This window comes from Elephas maximus, chromosome 4, assembly GCF_024166365.1.
Source record: "Elephas maximus indicus isolate mEleMax1 chromosome 4, mEleMax1 primary haplotype, whole genome shotgun sequence".
Lineage (NCBI taxonomy): Eukaryota > Metazoa > Chordata > Mammalia > Proboscidea > Elephantidae > Elephas > Elephas maximus.
Window position 1 is genome coordinate 89784896 of NC_064822.1, and position 24964 is coordinate 89809859.

The 24964-nt window shown below is 38.9% G+C and overlaps 1 protein-coding gene across 3 annotated transcripts in view; it reads right to left on the reverse strand.

The window, feature by feature from the left end:
- The window catches only part of SINHCAF (SIN3-HDAC complex associated factor), a 29457-nt gene extending 10383 nt beyond the window's left edge, over window positions 1–19074 (reverse strand). The window contains exons 1-4 of one of the 3 annotated variants that reach the window (XM_049882799.1): window positions 18892–19074; window positions 4321–4468; window positions 2961–3060; window positions 1341–1467 (exon numbers count right to left, since the gene is read on the reverse strand). In XM_049882799.1, coding sequence (XP_049738756.1) covers window positions 1341–1467; window positions 2961–3060; window positions 4321–4448 — 355 coding nt within the window. In that variant the 5' untranslated portion in view covers window positions 4449–4468; window positions 18892–19074. The other 2 variants (XM_049882798.1, XM_049882797.1) reach the window with 2 other exon arrangements.
- Between the last annotated feature and the right edge of the window lie 5890 nt (window positions 19075–24964).

Here is a 24964-nt window from a genome sequence, read left to right on the forward strand (position 1 = left end):
TTAGTTGCCACAGAGTACATGGCGACCCCAGGTGTGCCAAATAGAACTTGCTCCATAGGGTTTTCAAGGCCATGACTTTTCAGAAGCACTTTGCTAGGCCTGTCTTCTGAGATGCCCCTGGGTGGGCTCCAACTGCAACCCTTTCAACTAGTAGTCAAGTACTAAACCACCTGCACCACCCAAACCACGCAAGAGATGATAGTTCTCCTTCCTCCCCCAATGCTGCTCAGCCAGTAATTTTAACTGTCTTTTTCTATATTCTAAAATGAGCATGAATGCCTTACCCCTAAGATCAGGAATAAGATAAGGATGTCCCCCACCACCACCACCACTACTATTCCACACTGTACTGGAAGTCCCAGCTACTGCAATTAGACAAGCAAAGGAAATAAAAGGTACAGATTGCGAAGAAATAAATTGTCCTTGTTTGCAGGTGATGATTATCATATAGAAAATCTCAAAGAATCGACCAAAAAACACCTCCACAAAATCTAGCCTGACCTAAACTATAATTAGGCAGCCCAACCTGACTAGCCTATTTACAGTCTCTGTTAATTCCACTAATGTGAATACTTCTGCATTTTTGCTACAGAAACACTAACGTGTTTGATTCAACAGTGCTGCCTCACACGCCAACAGGGTTGATGTGAAAGTTGTATAATATACATTATATGTGCTGTATTTCCCTTTCAAAATTTGAAATCTAAACTCCAGTATCCAAATGCACCACCAAGGACTTCAGATAGTGTGCAAAAAAGCCAGCTGCTATCGAATAGGTCCCAACTCATGGCAACCCCATGTGTGTAAACCTAACACTAATATGACATTCTTTTCCCCTTTCTTTATTCCACACAACATACACTGCCCTTTAAATCTGAAAGTCCTGACGCCAGTTTTATTCCAATGTGTGAGTTATGATTTCCAGAGTTACCCTCCAGAAAACCTGGGTTCGGTCTCAGATTGTCTACTGATGATGTACATACCCTTTTGCACATGTTGAGGCCTCAATTTATGCATAAAAATCAAGCAAACACGCTAGAAAAACGCCCCTTTAGAAAACTAAGGTGTCTATAAAGACACCTATTTGAAGTACTATTTGAGGAAGTGGCTAGCTAGCAAAAATTACTTTTATGACATCAAAATCAAAAGTTCTAAGATTCAGTAGAAAATAAAATAAAAACTCTACCAAGTCAACACTGCTTTCCCAGACTCTTTAAGAAATAAAAACAATAAACAGAGGAAAAAAAGATCCACACATACCATATGCCTCATCCAATACCAGCCAAAAATGAAAACTAAACAATTATTCTTAAGTAGTAATGTTTCAATTTCAAACTTACTATGACGTTTAAATTCCTTCTGTAGTTTACTGATCTGGTTGCTTTTTATTCTGTTTCCAGATAGAGTTTTCACTTTCTTTGGTTTCAATGTAGTCTTTAGACTGGGCCCTGCCCTTGCATCTACCACCTGGAAGAAAATACTGAATATTTAATACCATTTTTCAAATGACACCTGTGTATCCCTTCAGGTTAAACCCATACGTATTTGAGAGAGTCAAATTTGAGAAGCACAGTTTTATATTAAGGGTGTTTAAGGGTTCACGTGCACTTTTAATCATCACATGGTATTAAAGAATAAATACTATTTACCATTTTTTCTTTGAAGTAGGTAATAGCAAGAGTTTGCTGGACCAAAAAAAGAAAAAAATGCTAATAGGCTTATGTATGGGATAATTATAACTGGATGTGAAAATGATCCAACTAAGAAAAATCAAGCCTAACATTTCTTCAGGATGATGTTTTGCAGTTTACAAAATCTTTCATATACCTTTGATTTTACCTTCACCACAAATCAATAAAAGGGCTATTTTTGTTACTCCAGTTTTACAGGGAAGGAAAACAAGGCAAAGAGAAATTACGTATTTTGCCTCATTTCGCTAAACTAGTAATTGGGTGAAGGTGGGAGGAGAGGGGAACAAGAGTCACACTGAGATCTTCAGATCCAAGCTTTATGCTCTTTTCACCACATACCCTTAATCCCTAAGGGTCAGTTACATGACTGGAAATAGCATGTTCTCCTACATTTTATCCCCGGCCCCATTGGTCTACTTTCTATGATCCCCTTTCTTATGTATTTATTCACACTATTTGCAGATTTCTAACTTTATGTGAAAAAGGTTGCCACCACTTTCAAAACTACAATTTGAATCTTTTCCAGATAAGGTGTTAAAGAAAACTCACTTTTTATTATTAACAGACCCACAAAAACCTATGATAGTAATATAACACCGTCCCCGAAGAACAGTGGTAGTGGTAAGCCTAGTGTAAAAAAAAAAAAGGCAAAGAAAAATACCCGCTTACTTAAAAACAAATCGGGTAAATTTATAAATCTTCTGCAAGCTAGCATACAGAAAGAAAATTAAGTCCTCACAGTGTTGCTTCATATTTCATGAAAAATTCTAGTGACACGGGAAAAAACAAAACACATATTACGTGTCACTGGGATCTCAACTAGACTTAAATATAGAAAATAACAATAGCTTCTATCTAATAAGAGTGATTACCAGTGTCATACTTTATATCTCATTCAGTTCTCGTAACAGCCCTGTCAGACTGTTATTATCTTTGCATTTTATAAATGTAATCTGCCCAAAGTCCACTGTTAATAAGTGGGGTAAAGGCAGGATTCAAATCCAGGTCCGGCTCCAATGTGCTATATGCTTTTAACGGCCTCAGGGAAATGTCACACCAAGGATACTTTGCTCCCCTACATACCAAAATGTTCAGTGATTATATCTGAGCAACAGCTAGTATTTTTCTTTATTCTTTTGCAGGCTTTTCTACCCTAGGGATATACTGCTTCCTAAATTAGGGGGTAAATTAGTGCGTTTCAAGTATAATAAAGGTATAACTGACTCAACAGCAACAACAATAATAAAAAAAAGAAGAAAGACAACTAACATGATTCCAATTTTTTTTTGAGCCTGCTGGCAGCTTCTTCCATCTTTTCACAAGCAGGACACAGGCATTGCAGATGTCTCCTGAACGGGTCTCATGCAACCTGATAAGAAAACAATCAAGCCTTTATTATTCTCCTTTACCTTACCGAATTCTTGCAAGTACATTTCTTTTCAGAAAAATTATATATGCTTATAATTTATAGATGTAATTTCCAATAATCCTGGATGATCCAATTTCATTGTTACTGTAGTGTTTAAGAAATATAATTAATTTCTAGATCCAATGAAACAATTCCATGAACCGCAGTTTGGTTATTTTAAAACAAGGGATGTTTTTAAAATAAACAGTAAAATATAAGCCTAGAAGAGATACTGGTCACCATGATTTTTAAAACTGCTTTCGAACCCTGAAAATGTGTAGATATTTCATAAGCAACAAAATGCCATTCTTTATGTAAAAAAAAAACAAGTGTATTGTTTAAAAAAAATAAATGTTATTCTAGTTTCACAACAAACAAAAGAAACATTATAATTTTTTTAAGTGACTGTATCTGTGTAGGGCATAAAAAATCTATAGGACTAGTCACCAAACTGTTTAATTATATCTCTGAGGAACTCTCTCTTACCACATTTTCCTCTGTGTTATAAATAAATACAGACAATGGATTATGTATATTATTAGGAAAAAAACATTAAAAGGAAAGCGTGATTTTAAAAGGCAAGGTCAGCATCAGAATTAATAAAAGATCAACCAATGTTTTGATAAGAAAAACAATGTGCTGAAATTTTCTAACATGAGAAATAGTTCAACATTAAACATTTTATCAAAGTGTTTGTTGGAAAGTAAATTCCATTTTTCTAAGCAGAGGTTTACTGCCGAAAGGTAAATGTGAAATGGCATTATGAAATGAAAGCTAACACACCCTGAAAGGTTGCAGGAAAGGGTTAACGCCTTGTTACTACAACCTTCCTCAGCATGTTAGGTTAAAATATATTTTTATTGTTTAGAAAAACAATATAAAGAGAAAACTATTGGAGGATTATAAGTGAGAATAAGGGCAATTTAAAAAAATTCCCTTTGTATATCCTAAAGTTAACAAAAGGGTTTGTTTAAACTACAAAGTGGCTTCACAGTTAACCTGGTAGCTTCCCATAATCCAGAGAAAAAAGAAGGTTGTCAGTATTGTTTGGTAGATTTTAAGGGGCAAGGGCCTTAAACAGCCTAGATTAGAGTAAGTGATTTTAATAAATGTATTAGTACACTGCTCCAATTACCTGGCTTGAAAATACTTCCATATGCTGTGATTTTTTTCACTCTAAGCATGGTACAAACACAAGTTACTCACATCAGATGATCTTACCCAAAACAGCTCTGGAAGTCCTTTTCATAGCGTTTACTGTCAGTGAATCGAGAACTGGAGGACTTAGCTCTGCAAATACAGCAGCCCTCTATACTTCGGTACATCTTTGGCTTGTGAAAACCAAACATCTTTTCTTCTGGGCAATAGTCTGTAAAGCCAAGGGAATTGACACAGCTTTGTTGAGGGTTATACCAAGAAATCATTAAAAAGAGCTGTTCCACCCCGCCCCCCAGCAACTTGGTATTACATGACCATGGCAGACAGGCAGGCTCTGGAGAAGACTACTACTGTATCCACCTCTATTCTTTACACTATCGTGGCAAGTAAATAAGGCAGAATAGCTCAGCTATTCAACCAGGCCTCTATTACCTCTTCTACCCTCCTGAGAGAACATTCATTCTGAAAATGAGGGAAGAGGACTTTTTTTTTTAATCAAGTTTTTAAGTAGAAAATACCTCAAAACTTGCCCCATAACCCTGAACAATGATAAATTCATACACAATCAAAGATGCACACTAAAGTTTAAATAAAGGCACACCTTTTCATTCTGTACCTTTCCATTACTGTGATTCCCCTCTAGGGAAGTTCTGAGACATTTATCATGACCACCACTTGATATTAAGCATACAAGTAGCTCAATCGGTATCAAACCCACACTACTTTGCCCTCTGGGAGATAAGAGGGGATTTCTTCTGTGATAAATGGGAAATTCTAAGCAGGCAAATTCCACCCTAAATTGAAACTGCTGAAAGAAGGGTGTAAATTTCACAAAAATCCAGGGTGAGAATATATGAATAATTCCAATAATTTTAAAGATCCTTAAGACAAATTAAGAGTGAGCTCATGTTGCCTATTGCTCTGCCACTCCAATTTTGGAACTCTTCTGTGAGGCTCTGTCTCTGAGACTATCACTAATAGTGGGAGGCAGATGTTCAAGAAACATAATAGAGTTAAATATAAATTGTGATTTACATGTTCCACCCCCGCCCCCCCCCAAAAATGTCACCACCAAGAAAAGAAAGAAGAAACAGTTCTAAAGCTATATGCAGCAAAAATGAAAAATGTACCTTAGGAGGAATAATTTGAGATATCCAAATAAAAAGCCAACTCCATCAGAACACCTGGACTATGAGAGGTGATAAAAAGGCAACGAACATAGAAACTGAACCCCAATGGACAAGTCCAGAAGGTACGTATGTGTGAGTGCGCATCATATAAAGCATCAATAAGGGAAAATTATTAATACTTATTCGCTTTGTTCCCATAGTTTTTAGGAGTTACAACCACAGAGTATCTTTCTTTTAAAGTCGTTTTATAAATTATGTACATATATATATATATATGAATAAGTATATATACATGAACCAGTAAAACAAAAACTTCAGTATGTCTTTGGAATATCTCTTGCCTGATCTCATTCCATTCCAATTTTGGTTAGTATTCCGGGGCAAGGGGGCAAGTATTAATGGAAGTGATTCAGAGAAGTGACCATACAACTATCCAGGTGGGTTTTTCTGTTTTGTTTTTGAGATGAGTTCTGAAACATGGACAAGGTTTTCTACTTTTTAAGAAAATACTTCATAATATTTTTATTAGTAAATAACTAGCTAAACAAACACTGAGGTTTTCCTTTGCAACGGCGGCAATTATGAATCAAGCATTCATCCTCAGTGTTTTTGTTGCTGAGGGAACAGGGCAAAGGAGGGGGAGGATGCAGGGTAGGAGGGCACTGATGCATTTCAGTAATTACATCTAACACGAAGTTACCTCAGTTTAAGAATTGTTAAAACAAGAAAACAAAATATCCTTAGTTGATTAAGTTAATTATTTACTTCAATGAAATGCATGGGAATTTGATTTTTTTTCCCCCTTAAGGAAAAAAAAAGTGAGTAAAGAACCCTATATATAATAAGAAAAAAATGGACAGTAAATCATCAACTAAAAACAAACAAGAGAACAGCCTCCTGAAGAAAACAATCACGTGTTGCTTTGGAAAAAACAATGTTGTCAAATGGCACAGCATTATAGAAAACAGAGTAGAAGTTACTGCTTTAATTTGTATATTACTGTTCTAAGACAAGAATGTAATATGATTGCCTGTCCTCACACCCATCGTTTGGGTTCCCCAGACTCCCCCTAACCATCTGACATTACCATCAAGAAGGTCAAAAGTCTACAGTTCCTCTTATAGTCTCCAGCTTCATCAATAGCTTTAGAAAATTTCAGCCTCCCTACTCAGCAAGGACAAAGAAGTACAGCAAGAAAAGCCAGTTCAATTCCATTAATACACACACCAAATGCTATTACAACAGATTCCTATCTCACCCCCCCCCACCCCCCTCCCCAAATAAACATGTCATCAAAACTATAGAGCATTCAGATCATGTCTAAGATATGAAACTACCTTCACTGAGGCTGAATTTGACTAGGAAGCCATGGTTTGTGCCAATAATCACGCTTGCAAGCTGTCAAGGAATGCTGTGGCCATAGCTAAACACTGAGGCTTTCTTTTAATCAACAGTAAATCAAGTATTATCTTCAATGTAATTTTGTTGTTGTTAAGTAGGGACCTCCACAAAACGTACCAACCCCTGCAAGACACTATTCTTCAGTTTAAAAACATTCTCCCCTTAGACATCAGGGAAAGTAGGACTATATTGTCTTATGATTCATAATCCTTTCAGTGGTTATGTGACCTTACTCACGTCCTAACAAAATTCTTCTGCCTAAACATAAACCCACTGCCACGGAGTCAATTCAGTTGTAGAACTGCCCCCATAGGGCTTCCAAGGCTATAAATCTTTATGGAAGCAGACTGCCACACCTTTCTCCCAAGGAGAGGCTGGTGGGTTCAAAGTGCCGACCTTTTGGTTAGCAGCACAGCACTTTAACCACTGTACCACCAAAGCTCCGGGTTTCACCCACTTCTAGGCAGTTCTCAGTAATAAATGCAGTGAGGTGGGCAGACACTTGTCCTGATGCAACACACAAGTAGAGAGTGAACCTTTTAATGGATGACTACTTAATAGACCTATTAAACCTTTTCTAAGCTTATCCTTGCACTTAGAGGCACCTGGGAATCTGCAGCTAATACACAGGGGTTTCCTTTTGGGCTTTGTTTACAGCAACCCGGTTACGCACTGGTTGGTGTTTAACCCTTTTGTGCTTTGGAGAGCCCTGAGATTAACTGAAAGCATTTTCACAAAATCTACAGACCCATTAATGTAAAAACAAGTAAAACAAAACAAAAAACCACACCTAATCTCTGGAGAAAAATAAAGGACACAAAATGGCTTCTAAAACAAGTTACTTTCCTTATTTTAAGAGTCGGTGGTGGGTGTGGCACAGCGTGATTTTACACTGGGGATTTCTGCTGTCTCAAGAAACCTGGTGGTTCTTTAGAGTACTTCTTTCCTAGTCCCACATTTGTGCAGTATTAAATGATTCCTCCAGATCAATCCATTTTATTTGTTCAAACAACAAAGCCACCTATTAAACTATTTGTGACTTTTGTATCTATTCTCACAGGCGTCACTTAACTTGGCATTATGCTTTAATAAAAGGAAACTAATGCCATCTGTCCCTAATTGATGAATAGTTACAGACTGAGAGTGGACCCCATACAATCGCACCCTAAGCACGTGTCTGGAGAAAGCAGAAGAAAATTAAACTTTGAAATAAAGCCAAAATTTAGGAAGGACTTAAAATGCTGATTAAAACCCGTCATTTATCTTCTAAAATTAGATAGTGGTGATGGTTCTACAACTCTAAGAATATACTAAACAACAATGAACTGGTGTAAGTAAAAGAGTGAGTTTTATGGTATGTGAATTAGATCCCAGCAAGTCTACAAAAAAAAAAAAAGACTGGGTAAGGAATTGTCTTCTTATCACCTTGACATCTACAATAACGCCTGGTCCATAGTAGGCACTGAATAAACATGTTGATTAAATTTCTCTTAAAACTGTCCCTTGTACAGCACCTTACATTTTAAAAAGCACCTTCACTGACATTATTTGTTTAGCTACTGTCGGCCAAGTCCAGTTGGCCCTCCGTATCAGCGAGTTCTACATTCACGGATTCAACCAACTGTGGATTGAAAATATTCGAGGAAAAAAAAACGATGCGTAGGCACCCCCTGCCATAGCCTCCCACCACTTCAGAGATCCTCAGTCTCTCTCTCTAAAACTTGTTTGAACATCTGAGGTGTACTGTGTAGTTTGGCCTAGGATGGCTGGGTCTGTAATGAGTATGTACGGACATTTTTTTAAACATTATTCCCTAAACAATACAGTATAACAACTATTTACATAGCAATTACTTTTTATTAGGTATTATAAGTAATCTAGAGATGATTTAAAATACTTGGGAGGTTATATGCAAGTACTGTGTCTTTTTATATAAGGGACTTAGGCATCCTCAGATTTTGGTATCCACAAGGGGTCTTGGAAACAATCCCCTGTGAATGCAGAGGGACTACTGTACCTACAAATTTTTTAAATACTCTAATAGTTAAAGACAAATCAACCACACTAAAATTACAGTTCTGATTTAACCGAATCACTCAAAGATTAAAGGTAACAGATAAATCAGCAAAAGCAATGAGAAATAACTGTAACTGAATAAACAAAATCTCTCTCATAAATAGACAAGAAATGCAATTTTTTTTTAAATATAATGATTAATTCCAAACATCTGTTTTGGTTGATTTGTTGGGGTTTCTTCCACTTTAAGGCTGTGAGTTTCATATACATCTAATCATCAACTTAATGAAAGCATGAGGAAAATACAGCTTTGACAGTTGATGAGACTAGGAAAGGGTGGAGAAACCTCTGCCCACAAAGACACAAAAGGGCCAATTCTAACCTAACCTACAGAGATTATGAAGCCAAAGAGCAGGGACCATATCTAATTTTACACACAATTACTGAATGTAATATAAATGTCACAGCAAAACCAATACTGAAAAAAAGGGATGCTATTTTTGAAAACTTTTCCAACAAATAATGTTAAGTATGAAAGATGACCTCTTGATAATTTTAATACCAAACACTTGTTCATTAAGCTCCAACCAGGAAACAGTAAGAACATGCAAATGCAAATTTTAGAGCTTTCAGTACCTTTTTAAATATGGAATTGGAAGAAAGACCTTGAAAAGGTGAAGAACTTAGAGCATTTTGCTATCTTTAAAATCTTATAAGGGTACTGATTTAACACTTAGAAAAATAGAGTGGATCCTACTATGATAATTTTAACATGTTAGGATCACCTTAGTATGTATAATTTGAAAGATAACAAAGATAATAAAACTTCCCCAATTCTACTTTCTAAATTTCTTCTTCTGGGTAGTGAAGGTTTTTTGCATTCAAAAGTACTTCTCAAAATTCAAAATGCCACAGGATTAGATAGGGGATTACTGAAAGAGTAGTAAAGCAACTTTATAGTTAACTTCCCAATTTGTCCATGCCATCTTGGGAACTGAAATTTTGATATGCACAAATTAGGATAGCAACCTCACAAAATATTATTAGGTTCTAATCATCACTTTTTCTTTCCAAATTCAACTTACCTGGACCTTAAAACCACTTACCCTTCTGCCAGTTTGCCCTACTGTGGTGGCCTGCCTGTTGCTATATTACTGAAAGCTAAGCCACCAGTGTTTCATATACCAGCAGAGTCACCTATAGTGAACAGGTTTCAGCAGAGCTTCCAAACAAAGACAAATTAGGAAGACAGGTCTGGCAACATACTTCCAAAAACTAGCCAGTGAAAACCCTATGGACCACAATAGCAAGTCCGATATAGTGCTGGAAGATGCGCACCCTAGGTTGGAAGGCACTCAAAATAACACTGTGGCTGCTACCAGGTCAGGAGCATACCAACGATCATGAAGATCAACATTTCTTTCTGTTGCACTTGGGGTCCCTGTGAGTCACAGTTGACTCACCAGCAACTAACAGACCTTTAAAAAACACAACATATTGAAAGCAACCTAAATGTCCATAAATTTCTAGACTGGTTACATAGAATACTGTTTCAGCCCTTAAAAAGAATGCAGTAGGAACCACTAAGTGTGCAGACAGTGGACTATATTCAAGATATATCGTTCTGTGGAACAGGCAAATGAAATAATAGGTATATGGTATAATCAATCCCATAATGTTTTTAAAATGAGACCTTCAGGTAACCAGACTTTTTAAAAATAGTTTAAAAGCTTACTTTTACTTTATTCCCTTTCTATACTGCTGTTTGAATTTTTTTTTTTTTAAACTAAGAGCATCACGCCCCAGTAACAGTTTTTACCACATACCTTCACTTAACCAAAAGGGGAATCTGAAAAGCCCAAAGAGCTTAAACAACTTCCCCAGATATATAGATGGAAAGATACACACAAGGAAATACACTGTACAGGAGAAGCTAGATAGACCAGTAAAATTAGAATACACATAGCAGAATGGGAAGGAAACTGCAGAGAAGAGACAAGCTAAAGATTTGTAAAGTGGGAAGGAAGCAGTGGTGAACAAAGACAAAAGGAACTAAGGAACCAAAGGCAACTTTGAAGTGAAGGAGATGCATTTCTTTAGAGCTGAACTCTAAATTAGACAGGATGATGGGAAAAGAAAAAATAAACATGAAAAACCATTCTTGATCACAAGTTATAGGGATCCTTGAGTTGCTACAGCATGTGATGCCACTCCTGACAGGATTTTAGTCAATGTTACACTATCTTTAATCACATTTAATGTATGGGATGCAGTAAAGACTAACAATGTAACTGGAGCAACACTCTCCACAAAGGGTCAACAGGACAAAGTGCGTTGTGTTCACTTGCTGCTAAGCCATCTGGCTACAGTGTTCCCCAACAATGAGACATGTTTCCTCAACAACTAAGAAAAGCCAAGGAGCAATTAAACACTATTGTTTCCTCTCACCTACTTCTAGTTATCAGCCCGCATCTCAACATCAAAGATTCTGAATTTACTTATTCAGTTTTAAGGGGCAAATTTAAACTAGTCTTGAGGGAAACTGGGAGCCCTGGTGGTGCAGTGGTTAAGAGCTAGGCTGCTAACCAAAAGGTTTGCAGTTCATATCCACCACCTGCTCTGTTCTACCCTGTCCTATCGGGTGGCTATGAGTCAGAATCAACTCGACGGCAATGCGTTTGTTTTTTTGGAGAACGAGATATCTTGAACATAGCCCACTGTCTGCACATTTAGTGGTTCCTACTGCATCCTTTTTAAGGGCTGAAACAGTATTCTATGTAACCAGTCTGGAAATTCATTGACATTTAGGTTGCTTTCAGTATCTTGAGAAAGGGGAGGTGAATCCCAATTGTTTGCCAACAGGTTCTTCAAACATCCGAGTCTCTGAGAAATTACATGGTAAAAATAACTGTGGCTGCCTAGGAAATCCATATTTGGTAGAAGAGCCTAGAACTCATCCCACAGGAAAGGGGTCTAACTCAGAAATAAATTTTCTTCTGAAAGAGCAAATGTCAAAAATAAAATCACAAATCTAGACCTCTGAGTTCTGAACAGCATACAAAAGGCACTAAGCCCCCAATTTTAGATTAGGTGAGATTCCAGTTATTCATTTACTTTTCAGCAATGGTTATCAGTTAGTAAATGTAACTACAATGAGTCTGGTGAAAAAGGTACTTTGCAACGAGTCAACTTGGAGTCTATTTCTGCTTTTGTCTTTACAACTGAATAGGAAGTCACTTCTAATTTTATTTGCCCCCCTGTAATATCAGGGTGTAATCTCACTTCTACTTTCCAAGGATGCCCTTGAAGCAAAAGTATGAAAATTATCAGTATATGTATACCATTTACTTCCTTGAATTTTAATACTTGCACATTACAGAAAGATAAAACTCTGTTCGTGGACATATCTAACAAATTAAACCAAGTGTAGGTAGCATCTTGTGATGTCTGAAGGTCTTCTAAGCCCTCATCTGTGGGAAAAGAGGAACTTTGCCTTTTCAGGGAGATTTTAAGGTCATGAAACTGGGCCATTTCCTTTATGTGAAGCTGTTCTTCCATTTTCAAGCTTGAGAGAAATGCTAAGAAACGGGGTGTGGCATGTTTCAGGTAAGTTTGGTAGCATATACCTGGTGTGACCCAAACCTCAAGCAAGCTCCTTAATCTACCTAACCCTACTGTTTCCTCATAAAATAGGGATAAATCCAACTTTTCTTAATAATCTGTAATGCACCAACACAAGGACTGGCATATGGTAGGCACTCAGCCCTGACAGTTCTTTTCATGCAAGTTTTTCTTCCTTCTCACATTTCAGGTATTATTTGGATTCCTGTTTTTGGGCAGTCCATTCCTGGGAAGTTAAGGAACACCTTCATTGGTAATTCTCTAGTATTCATGCCCTGGTCCAACGTCTCCCCTTTGCTCCAGATCAATATAGCCAAGAGACCAGGAAACCATCCTAACCCTCTGAAGGCACTTAATTGTTAACCTTCCCCTGTGGTCACCTATCTTGGTTACTATTCATACAGTCACCCAAGAATCTGGCCTCCTCCTTCTCGCCCTCTGCACCACCCCCCACATGGTCCACTGTGTCTTGAGATCCTTTAAGATTGTTTCTTCCTTCATTTTTCTGGTTCACAGGTCCTTCCTCCATGATGGTTAACTCCTGTCAGAGCCTCATAACTGACTGCCCTGCTGCATTCTTCAAACAGGTGATATCTTCCTAAAACACAAATACTAATCACCCTTCCCAAAGTAACACTCGCTTCAGGATCATATCTAAACTCCTTAACAAGGAATTCAAAGTTTTTAAAGATCTGGTGCTGCCTACAAGCTGCTCCCTACTTGGAATTCTGGTATTCCAGGAGTGTCAAAATGACTTTAATAACTAGCCACAGTTCTACCCAGGCTGTTATTCTAAAATGGTCTTCCCTCCATCCCCTTGACCTGGAAATTTTTTTTAACAATTACTTCTTTTTACAAAACCTTTTCTATACCTTTATTAAAACACTGAGCACACAGGATTTCAGGTACCTGTTTGCTGTATTATCTCCTTAGCAGTAAACCGCTGCAGAGCAGGGAACTAAGTCTTGTCATACAACCAGGTACTAACTGTGTATAGTACATAGAAACCAAACGCAATTTATCAACTACCTGAGGAGTGGGGTAGCCACATGATCTGGATAGTATATTTAAGAGCACAAAATGGGAAATGGTGTTCACAATAGGAGTGTATATATAAATTTTTTTTAAAAGACTGATCTGATTTTTTTGAAAGGCATTGTTTTTATTTTAGCATTTAGTCTATTATAGACTTTTGTAGGGAAAAAAATTGGGAGGTTTAAGGATTTCCCAGGAAATATAAACCTAATGAATTATTTTAATTAGAGACCATTAATGGTAAGCAATTAAACACTTTCCTAACAACTGATTTAAAAAATATTTCTTCTTTATTTCAAACAGGAGCCTGGGTGGCGGGGGGGGGGGGGTGGAGGGGAATTAGAGGAGAACAGTATGGGGAGAAATGAGCCTCGAAATGAGAGCTACTTAAGCTCCGTAAGTATTAAATTAACATTAACTAAATTAAAATAACGTTAAACCAAATCAAATTTGTAAAAGGTGAAAACGACTAAATACAAAGCTAGAAATGAATTATTTTAGTTCAACTGTCATTTTGCTACTTGAATACCTAACAGCAAATGTGCTTTTGGCTTCTCTGTTTCTGATGCAAAAAGAAACCCTCTCTACCTCAAAAACAAACTCCCTTCTTTTGGACTAGTTGCATTTCCAGGCTATTTCCATAATACAGAGAAATTTATTTGCAAATTCAATTAAAAAGAAATTCTGAGAGCCAAAATACGAATATTCGCACCTTATAACCAAAACTAGGTGAAGGAAATCCAGGACAATCTCCTGGACAAGAGAAATGTGGAAGTAGCATTTTCTAAAAGGACTTTATGATGTAAAATGGGTGAATCAGAATTGGAAAGACAAGCAGGAACTGACAGGGCAGTGTCTTCCCAGAAGGAGTTTCTGAAGGTGGGGAAGGGGACCAAAGACATTCTTTCCATTCAACATTTCCTTAAAGTCTCCTCAGACAAGGTAAGCAGCCCAGGTCTAAGTTTTGTTTTCCTAAAATGTCTACTTCACAAAGTTGCAAGAGTAACAGACAATGTTTATCAAGCACGTTACTTGCTTACAAACTATTTACAAAACCCTCGGAGACAAGTATTTGCTATTTTACAGATGAGAAAACTGGACCACAGAGAAATTAAGCGATTTATCTAAGATGATTACAACTTTGTAACCCAGACATTCTTAACCTTGGAGACCTCTGAGCAACTAGCTTGGTGACTCAACAAATACGTTTCCTTCCTTCTCAGCCAGCAATTTATTCCTAGCACATCTTGAGGGAAAAAAAGGAAATTTCACATTTTTTTTTTTTGTTGTTGTTTAGCAACCTACCATCTACGTAGCATGGCAGATTAATTTATCTACACTTGTAACAGCTTTATAAAGTTGGTTTAGGTTTCAAATAAGCCCAAGCTTTCCCAAGTGAAAAACTTTTATTTTACATGTAATTGTTATCATATTGCTTTTCTGACATAAATCAGTCCTGCCAGAGTCTGGGCCCCATGAGCCAGGTTTTCCCAGGGCCTGATTTACACCCTGGGAAAAAATGACCACCCAGGTTCCAGATATACATAATTAAGAATACTGTGCAACAAGCAGCCTTGAGGCCTGCTGTCCACCAACGTTCTAAAATATATTGCCTATTTAACTTTTCATCTCCAAACTCCCACAAAAGTAATGTAAAGGGAAATCAGTAGACATCTTGTCTTTGTGAATCTCACACCCTCAACTCAGTTCACTTTATAAATGAAATCTCTGTTGTACATATCATCTATTAAAAAGAATTAAGCTCTATATGATGTATTTGAAATTTCCCAGAATATTGAAATTCTACCCTTAAATCGGCTATAAAGTACTAATTAAGAACAAATCAAAGAATCTCAGTGTATTTGCAAAGCACCTCGTATGCACTTAAAATACAGAGAAATAACTGCCCAAAGGAAAGCCATAAAGTTACTGAATCCAAAGTTTTTAATTTTCTTGACATACTCGCTTTCTATGCAGAAATGTACCATTACTGATATCAGTTGCCTTTCAGTATCTGTAACTTGACCAAACAAAATCTGGGAGAAGCGTGTTTATTTAATAACAATGAAAAAAAGAAAGTACAAAGTGGACTTCAACTTGTATGGATTTTTTGGCGAGTGGGGACAGGGCATTAAAAGATAGAAATATTTTCCAATAATGATCACTTTTAGGTTCTAACCATTAAACATCATTCAAATACAAAAGAAATCAGAAAGAAGCAATAGATATGGTTCTGCTTATCCGATGTCTAGACTAGAGGCAAACCCCAAATTCCAAAGAAGCATCCATGTGTCAAACCAGCATAATTTTAGACCTATGCCTAAGGGTCACTTAAAAAAAAAAAAAAGAGCTTGAAAAGAAAATTTAGGCGGGATAACCGGTGATCAACCCCAGTTCACACGAACTAGGAGCAGGGTTAGCTAGCCTTTATCCTGTGTCACCATCCTGCAGGAGCTTCCTCCCCCAAACCCCACGAAAATCTCCGAAGTGACCAACTCCCTAAGGCCTTACTTCCTCAAGGTCATCCTAAGATAATGCAGTGAATAATCACCAAACTCTGAGTCAGGCACACCTTTAAGGCAAAATAGACCCCCCACCAAAATCATTATATAATACTTTAAATGCTCCCCAAACCAAACTCCCAGACTTTAATTTAGATTGAGCAACCTAATGTGTTCAGTTTTGCAACATAAATTAAAAGGCTTGGCAAGTCTGGCAAACTTCAGTTCAAAAACAGGTGCTTTCTGTGTACTTTTAATGACAAGGTCAGATTAATTTTTTAAATTATTAAAAGGGAAAAGACGTTTTCTTAACCTTCCTTGGGACAACATACGGAATGGGGAGAAAAAAAAATGCTGGGGTAAAGCTGTCTCGGCCAGGGTCCATGTTTAGTTAAGTAGTAATTCCTAATCATCCAAAAGCCTGTAGTAATCTAAAGTCTATTAGACGGCAGAAAGAGAAAACAACAATAAAAATAAAAACCGACTGGGGGTCACAGTTACCAGAACAAACTCTGCACCGTCCTACCTTCCCAGAAACCGAACCCCCCTCCAACCAAAAGAAGCCCTGCCCCGCCCGATTCCCCCTCCCACGAGCAAACACACAAAGAAAACAGCGGCACGCACAATTCGGCCACAGTCCTCACTTCCCTTCGCAGCGACAGCGGGAGCCCCGAAACTTCCCCGCGGTGGTTTTCTGGTGTCGTCGGGGCTGGGTTCCTGTACTTGCGGGCCAGAGCGGGGGGAGGTGCTCGTCGCACTCGCCGGTTTCTCCGAAAGCGGCAAAATGCCCTCCACTCCGGTCCTTCTACGGCCCTGGGGTCTCCCCCAAACTGCGCTTCCCCCTCCGGCACGCGGTGACACTAAGCCAGCAAAGAGAAATGCACCCTGACGAATTTCTTGGTAAATAAGACATCTTGGGTCGAGAAGAAAGTTCCTCCTGAGGGCTGCTCGCCAGCGCGAGGGCGAGGGCAGCGGGAGGTGAGCCGTCGCTCCCCTCCTCCCTCACCTGCGCTGGAACAACGGGCCCCCGCGCCCGCCCCGGCCCGGCGCCTCCCGCAGGCCGCGCCTCCCGCACGCTGCGCTGCCGGGGCTTGTTCCTCCTCATGGCTTTGCCCTGACGTAATTCAAACATGGCAACAGTTCGACTTCAAAGGCGAATCCACAGACCTCCCAGACACACACTCCGGGCTCCGGGTACCGGGCCCACAGCTCCAGGCCACATTCTCCTGGCCCCTCGGTGGCCGCGGCAGCGGGCTCCGGGGTCAGGACGAAGCGCGGGGGGCCGCGAGGGCTCCCAGCTCTCCGACCGCTCGCCCCGAGCGGGGGAAGCACGCCGCCTCCCCGCGCACCAGCATGGCACCTCATACAAGTAGCGCAAAGTTTCCCCACGAGGAACTGAGGGACAAAAGCCCCTCCCGAAGCGCGCCTGAACTTCGGAGGGCCGGGACCCGGGCCGCCCTCGGCCCCGGCGGTCGCCCGGAGAGCCTGCGGGGCCCGCACGGGCACATGCAGCTCTTTGTTTTCTGTCCAGCCGGGCGCTGCCTACGTGCAGCATCAGGGATGTCGGACTGTTTCCCAGGGGCAAGACACTGACAATCGGGCGGGGAAGGCTTCAGACCTCGAGCCCACTAAGTCAGGAGCCTGTCCTCCGGTCCTCTCTGTTGGAAACGGGCCGGTTTAATCAAAGTTTCACAGTGTCCTTGATGAGAAAGGCCCCACACAAGCCGAGAGTTGGCGACTTTCACTCTGCTTTTTAAACTGGCAAGACGCCATCACCAGCAAATCACATTGTCCTGCCGGCCGGACCTACCCGACAGCGACCGCATCTGACTGCTGCTAACAAGGAGCCGGACCTTCAGACCGACGTCCGACTAAAGCCCAGGTCGCAGCCCAAAGCACGTGGTCTGTCATGTTGAGCACAAAAAGCAGTGCCCTCCGGAGTTCACTCACTCCTTCTGCGCAGACAACGCAGCTGCCTCCATCCCCAAGACAACTTAGCTCTAACTGGCCATCTTAAAGCGCACACAGTCGCCCTAGAAAGCCCTAGCCATTGCGCCCACACTACGCTACAGGTGAATAAATTGGTAACACAACTTAAGGCTCCGAAGAAACATCGGACACCAAAAGCTCCATGGGCGCGGTCCGAGCAGAGCAGGCATTGCAAGCTGGGGCTGCTCTCAAGCGCCGCGTGTTGCTCTCATTGTCGCATCCGCATCCCTCTGGAGTTCAGCAAATAACGCCACGCCGCGTGCACTCGCCAAATCCCAGCACTTTTTTTTAGCCCGAAAGGCCGATTTAAACCCCCTCACGCCCGCCTGCTCGGAAGTAGATGGCAACTTAGTTTTCGAGCGAATGGCGTTTATTGTCCACCCTTATCAAAACACACGCAAGGAGCTGCAATAAACTAAAGCACGAGGTTTAACCACGGCGCCCGACCATTACCACGGCTTGCGCCCACGCGGATGCACGACCCCAGTCCCCTCCGCAATTGCCAGCAAGTCGTTTTTCTCTTGGGCCTTTCAGCCATGGAACTCCTTTTAGCCAGAGAACACTGCGACCGAGAAAAGTCATTGTCACCTTCAAAGTGGATCCCTCAACTCCAGCGACTCCTCAGTTATTTCCAGGCTCCACTCACTTTCCCACCCCAAGACTTTCGGTTTCCCTCAAATACCCTCCCCCCCTCCATTAAAAATGCACAGTAAACGTATGCATAGAAAATAATCTGGACTTTGAAGATCACCAAAGCAGCGCTCCCAGCAATGCCATCTCCAAGACAAAACTTCCTGTGTGTGTGTGTACGTTTGTGTATGGAAGGGCTGGGGGAGGTGGATGAGGTAAAAAGAGAGGAAGGAAAAAAAAAAAAAAAAAAACCCTGAAATCAAAGCCTCGTCAAACAGTTTTTCACCAGAGTAATTGTTAGAGTAACTCACCTTCCAAAAGCAGCCGTTTCACTCGCAGAAACGTTCCCGAAGTGCGGAGTGCACGCCAGGCCAGCCCCCCCACGCCAGTCGCTCCCTCCTCCTCAACTGCCTTGTCTAGAAAGATTGTCTCCTGCAGTTCTGCAGTTGCTACCGCTGGCCGGGAAGGTGTAGATTCCGCTTTCCTTCTGCGCACGCGCAGCTCCTAGTGCAAAATTCTCTTGAATCGAACTTATTTGCATGCGGACGCGCGCGCGTCGAGGACTGGGGAGGGGAGTAGGCCGGGCGGCCGCGCGCGCTCCCGAAACTTCTATTGTCCTTTTAAGGGGAGAAGCGCCGCGGCGCGGGAAAAGAGGCGGCCAGAGGGAAACGGGGGCGGGGACTGCTTACTACTGCGGACGTCACATAAACAAACGGCCCCTAGCTGGAGACGACGGCTGAGGGGGAGTGGCGGGATGAGAAAGGCGGAAAGGTTAGCCACGAAGGGAGAACACAGACCCCGTGACGTGCTTTCCACCTAGAGGTTCTGAGGGCGCACTATTTCGCATTGAGAGAAGTTTTTGAAGGCTGTTTCTGTAAACTTTTCACACCTGTGCCCAGTTTTTGGCCTGAGGTGACAAGGAAGGTGGTTTTATAAGCACCCTGGCTGAATTCATCTTCTCCCACGTCTCCTGCATTTTCTTTGAAGTTGGGTTTTTGAAGCTTTTTTTTTAATCCTCGGGCCAACAGATTTATTTTTGCTTGCAATTAAAATGGGTCTTTTAATAAAGTCCCATTTTCATACCCTGTCCATTCAGTAACTCCCACCTGCCCTTTTCAAACGGTAACTCCTTTTTTTTTTTTTCCTTCACTTCGGCCATAAGATTTCAAGACTGTGGAGACTAATAGTTATTAATTTCAGTGGCAACAGTGCCGCTTTCTCAAAAACCTAGTCAGTGGAAAGCCAATAATCTAGGGACATGAGTACCTCCTCCAGCTGCCTATAAAGGGTGTTCCACTCACCCAGAAATAATAGCACTGACTGGTAGTCTTAGGAATTGAAAAAATGGCGAGGGAAACATGGAAATTTTCCTTGTGGAATATTTAATAAACCAACAATCTAAACGTTTCTAGCCTCAACAAAAAAAAAAAAAAAAAAACTGAAGTAACTTCTCAGATTAAAAAAAAAAAAACATTGCCATTAAATGAAAAAAGAATGATTGTGATACACCTTTATCCCGGGAACACACTTAACCCCAACAGGCAGAGACCCCGATTTAATGATGCAGGAGGGTGGGGAGAGAGGAAGGATGTTTATCCCAGAAATTTGATATTGGTCCCAAATACAAAAGTGTGAACATCAACCGTAAAACTTAATCATCTGCTGACAAGTTTCACTGCTTTCACTGTAATGTCAACAATATGGATTTAAATAGATACTTGTGAAACGCTAGTTCAACAGCCAATTCCTAGTACACAGTACAAACCCACTTCTGAAGTCTTATTCTGCTTTTAAAAATATTTTTAGTATATTATTCCTGTAACTGTATATTAAAATTATTTTTTAATACCTGTGAAGGAAAAAAAAACTCCTGACACTGCTCCCTAGAATGTGAGGTTTTATTTCTTACTCATTCTTGTATCCTGGTGCCTAAAACAGTGCACAACAGGTAATGGATTCTGAATGATTGGTTGATAAATAATAAATCAATGGATATTTTCAAATTTATTGTAGACTTATCTCAAGCCAAAAGAGTTTGGCTTTAGTTTACAATTTTTGTATTTGACCTAAAATGAGTTTGGAAGTCATAATGATCACCTCAATTGATATAATGCCATCTCTGTCCTTATATAATAAACTTGAATAGGCTGGATAACCATTTCTGGGTTTTCACTGATGGCACACTAGACCCTGAGCATAAAAAATTACCTTCTTTTTAAAGAAAATTTTGAAAGTTCCCCTGAGTTACCTCAAATACATATTTGGTTTATGGCAGATCCTCCAAAAATAATTTCAAATTATACGCCATTTGAGATATGAAAATTGCAAGTATCTTAATAATATTTCTTAAAACTTCTATTATTGCTTACAACAAATATGAAAGTATACCTTGAATGCCTTTTCTCTTGGAAGTTTATGTAAAGAATATATTTTTTAATTCCAAGGATGGAATAGGTTCAAATGTGCAAGCATTGCAGGAATTACAGTGTTTAGAATATACTGTTTAGATAAGAAAGTACCTGGAAGCTCCAGACCTACTGAATTAATACCGTGTAGCAGGATTTCCTTTGCTTTCAAAGTAGAGGTAAAGAAGTAGTCTGGGTAATTTTTGTAAGAAAGGTAGCAACAGAACTCTTAAAGGGAAATTTTAATTCCTTAGTCTTCTTTTTTTTTTAACAACTACCTGGTATTTTTGAACAACCAGGTGCATTCCAAAGGTTCATTACGTTGCTTGAACGTGTTGGTATTACGGCTGGCTTTATCCAGGGCCAATAGCTCATTTATGGGATACTTTTTAAAAATACTGTTACCTAAGAAGCCCAAGTGAATTTTTGAACATTAAAAAAAAAAAAGGAAAGAAAAATATAAATTTGGATTACAGGAGATTGAATTACACCATGCTAAGAAAATATTTGAGTATTTTTAAATACAATAGTGCTATGTTGAACTCACTATGAATTCATAAAAATATTGAAATTAAAAATATACCTAAGTAGCCAGATACTCTGACTAAACCAAATACCTTGCTTATAACATATTGTAGCTCAATGCTTAAACATTCATTCAGCAAACATTTAATTGTAACCATGTGCCAGACAGTGAAACCGTTTTATCTCTGGAGGGGCTCAAGCCACCTCACCTCTCCTAATTTCTTTCTGTGCAATTCTATCTTATTTGCTATTCTTCTTCTGTAAAATTCATTGCTTTCTTTTGAGATTTACTTGCTGTCTGCAACTTTAAAACTTATTATAATATTCTTGTAATAGAGGAAAAATTATATCAAAGATACCCACCCAACCCACTGCCCTCAAGTCGATTCCGACTCATAGCAACCTATATCAAAGATAGAAGAGGACAATTCTTGCTTGGTAATGAAGGATATTATCAGCAGTTAGTAACGTTTGTAATGACAACTCAAGCTAATGATTGTTTTATAAATGAAGTCTAATATCTTCATCCAAGCAGGTACCACATCAAAACATCATTTGTTGAGCCCAGGAAAGAGCTGATTATTATTATTAAACCTTGGGATAAATTCCTTACAGAGTAATAGCTGTAAGACAAAATCAAGAGCTCTTTTCCTCACACCAAAGCAAGTACAATGTTTTGCTACTTATTTGTTTAAATCCTATTGAAGTTCAAATAAGCAAGTGGTCAGAACAAGTCAGATAATTTTACACTATAAGGTATGGAGTTGATTATGTGATCTAAGATATCCCAATCCTCCAACAACCATTGGCAGCTGCCAGAAAAAGCTATTTATTATTTAATTGAAATTGACTTTTCAAGTTTCTGAACTTAATGACTTAATTGACAAAAATTCATTCTTAGAGTAATCTCTTTATTTATCACTATATTATGACATTTGAATAGCATACTTTAAAAAGATAAAATTACAGATAATAAAAATTATTTTATTTCAAGAACATTGACGAACTAGAATGAGTTCATAAGACAGTAAGCCAGGATGATGAAGGAGGCTGGAAACTATAACATAGAAGCAATAATTGAAGGAGGGAGCATGTTTAGTTTGAGCAAGATAGCAATCTTTGACTACCTGAAGGACTGTTATTAGAAGAGTGAATGAATGTGTTCTTTTATGTTTTGGAACGGAATTAGATTTGAAAATCACAAGAAAGTAAATTCTTGCTAAATGTAAAAAAAATTTCAACACAATGATGGTTCAAGATACTTCAAAAGGCAACTCTCCATCACTAATGGTATTTATACCTGTGCACACACATACACACCAACCAAAAAACCAAAACACACATGCACACAAAGCCAAAAATATCTTTCTTCAATAATTCCATTCAATGAATTATATTATTTAGGATACAAAAATAGCTAACCTCTAAACTCCCATCGAATTCTATAAATCTATCATTCCATGAGATAAACAAGTGCCTCAAGTTCAGAAGAGGGATTTATCATCGTGGCTGGAGAGATTAGGAATATCTTTTTGGAGAGGATGGGATTTGACTTTAGACATTCAATCATTCATTCATTCATGCAACAAATATTTACTGAGTATCTACTACCTGCCAGGCTCTGACAATAAAATGTTGAGCAATGAAGAAACAGTCCCTCGTGGAATGTGGCAGGCAAGCATTCCAAATAACCACACAAATATAATTAAGGACTGTGAGAAATAAAAGAAGAAAAAGTCGTGGGAGCCTAACCATGTATAACAAAGGAATTTAATCTAATCTGGAGGCAAGAGAAAACTTCCTTGAGGAAGTGAAGCTGAAATAGTAGGATTAGTTGGAGAACAGGGAGTAGAGTTTATTCAACCAGTGGCAACTCCAGGAACAAGGTCTTAGAGATAGCCAAGTACTCTGGGTGGTAGAGAAAGATATGATTAGGAGAAGAATCACGTCTTTGAATAAAAGTCATAAGTGAGTACTGTCTGAGAGAAAAGATGATGTTTCAGGTAACTAAAAGGGAATGCCCAGCAGGTGGTTGCAGAATGAGAGAAATCAGCACTTAAGTCTTACGGATCTGGGAGTTACCTACACTGAATTAGAAATAATTTCACTACCTCAGAGACAAACCCTTATGATTAGGCTACAATTGGTTTAATCAATATATATCTCTTCTATGAAAATTTAGTTTTCTATATGTCAATAAGAAATTAATCTCTGAACCACAGAGTCCACTTCCTAGAAGAATCCCTGTTCTAATTATTCAAGTCATTACTGAAGCCAAGTATGCCACCTCATCAACAGATGAGCAAGTGAGCAAGTGGAAACAAATGGTAAAGAAAGCCAAAGATACATGTTGGGTTGCTATTTTTAATAGCTCTGGGAATACAATATCTAGGAGTCTAGAAGAATTTAATATTTTGCTGACTGTTAATTTTTAAAATGTTATGTGTATATGTATGAGAATTTGAATTATTGTACATTAGTACACAAAAAAAATTAGAACAGAAAATAAGCGTTGTTGGTTCCAAGGTTTCAGATGATAGATGCATAAATTACTATATCCTGATATACTGTCAGTTTAGCAGTGCTTTAGTGTTCCAGAAATGGGAACACAAAGTAAAGCAGATCAAACAGAGGTAATCGGTACACTACCATATCGCCTTTCTGGCAATAGTTGGAAAAGATGGTATTATCAGATAGTAAAGATATATACCATCTTACTAGCAGCTAAGTTTTAGTATGGGAACATATTTTAAGTTTCTCTACAGGAACAGGATTAGAAAACATATCCTCAGGTTGTGCTGAAAAAGAAAATGGGAAGGGGTATGTAAATAATCAATTTGTTGACAACTAAAACTCTAATGTCAATAATTTAACCTATACCCAAGCTGGGAGCCCTGGTGGCACAGTGATTAAGAGCTTGGCTGCTAACCAAAAGGTTGGCAGTTTGAATCCACCAAACACTCCCTGGAAACCCTATGGGGCAGTTCTATTCTGTCCTGTAGGATCACTATGAGTCGGAATAACTTGACAGCAATGAGTACACCTAAGCTGATACTTTACAAGGTAAGATTTTATGAAAGAGAATAAAGGACTCTTAACATCTTTAAAATGATCTCTAAAAGATGTCTCTGAAAAAAATTCTTTAAAATTTCATGTTCTGTTGTTTTTCCCAATGCAGGACAGTTGCCAGTCATGCTAGAATGAATTTCAGATACTAAATATTTTTTGGTCAAAATTCTTGATGTGGAAAATTGAGTATAAACAAAAGATATTTCTGTTACTTTTTTACCATAATGATGTAATATAATCAAAAGAAAATTTATTAATTTCCCTCTATTTTTGGCATATCATGAATACTATTAAAAAAAGAATGTTATAGTTAAAAGCTGAAATTCAAAATATCAAATGTTTTTATAATCGAGTGAGAGAACTCAAAAGACTTAAAAGATTAATA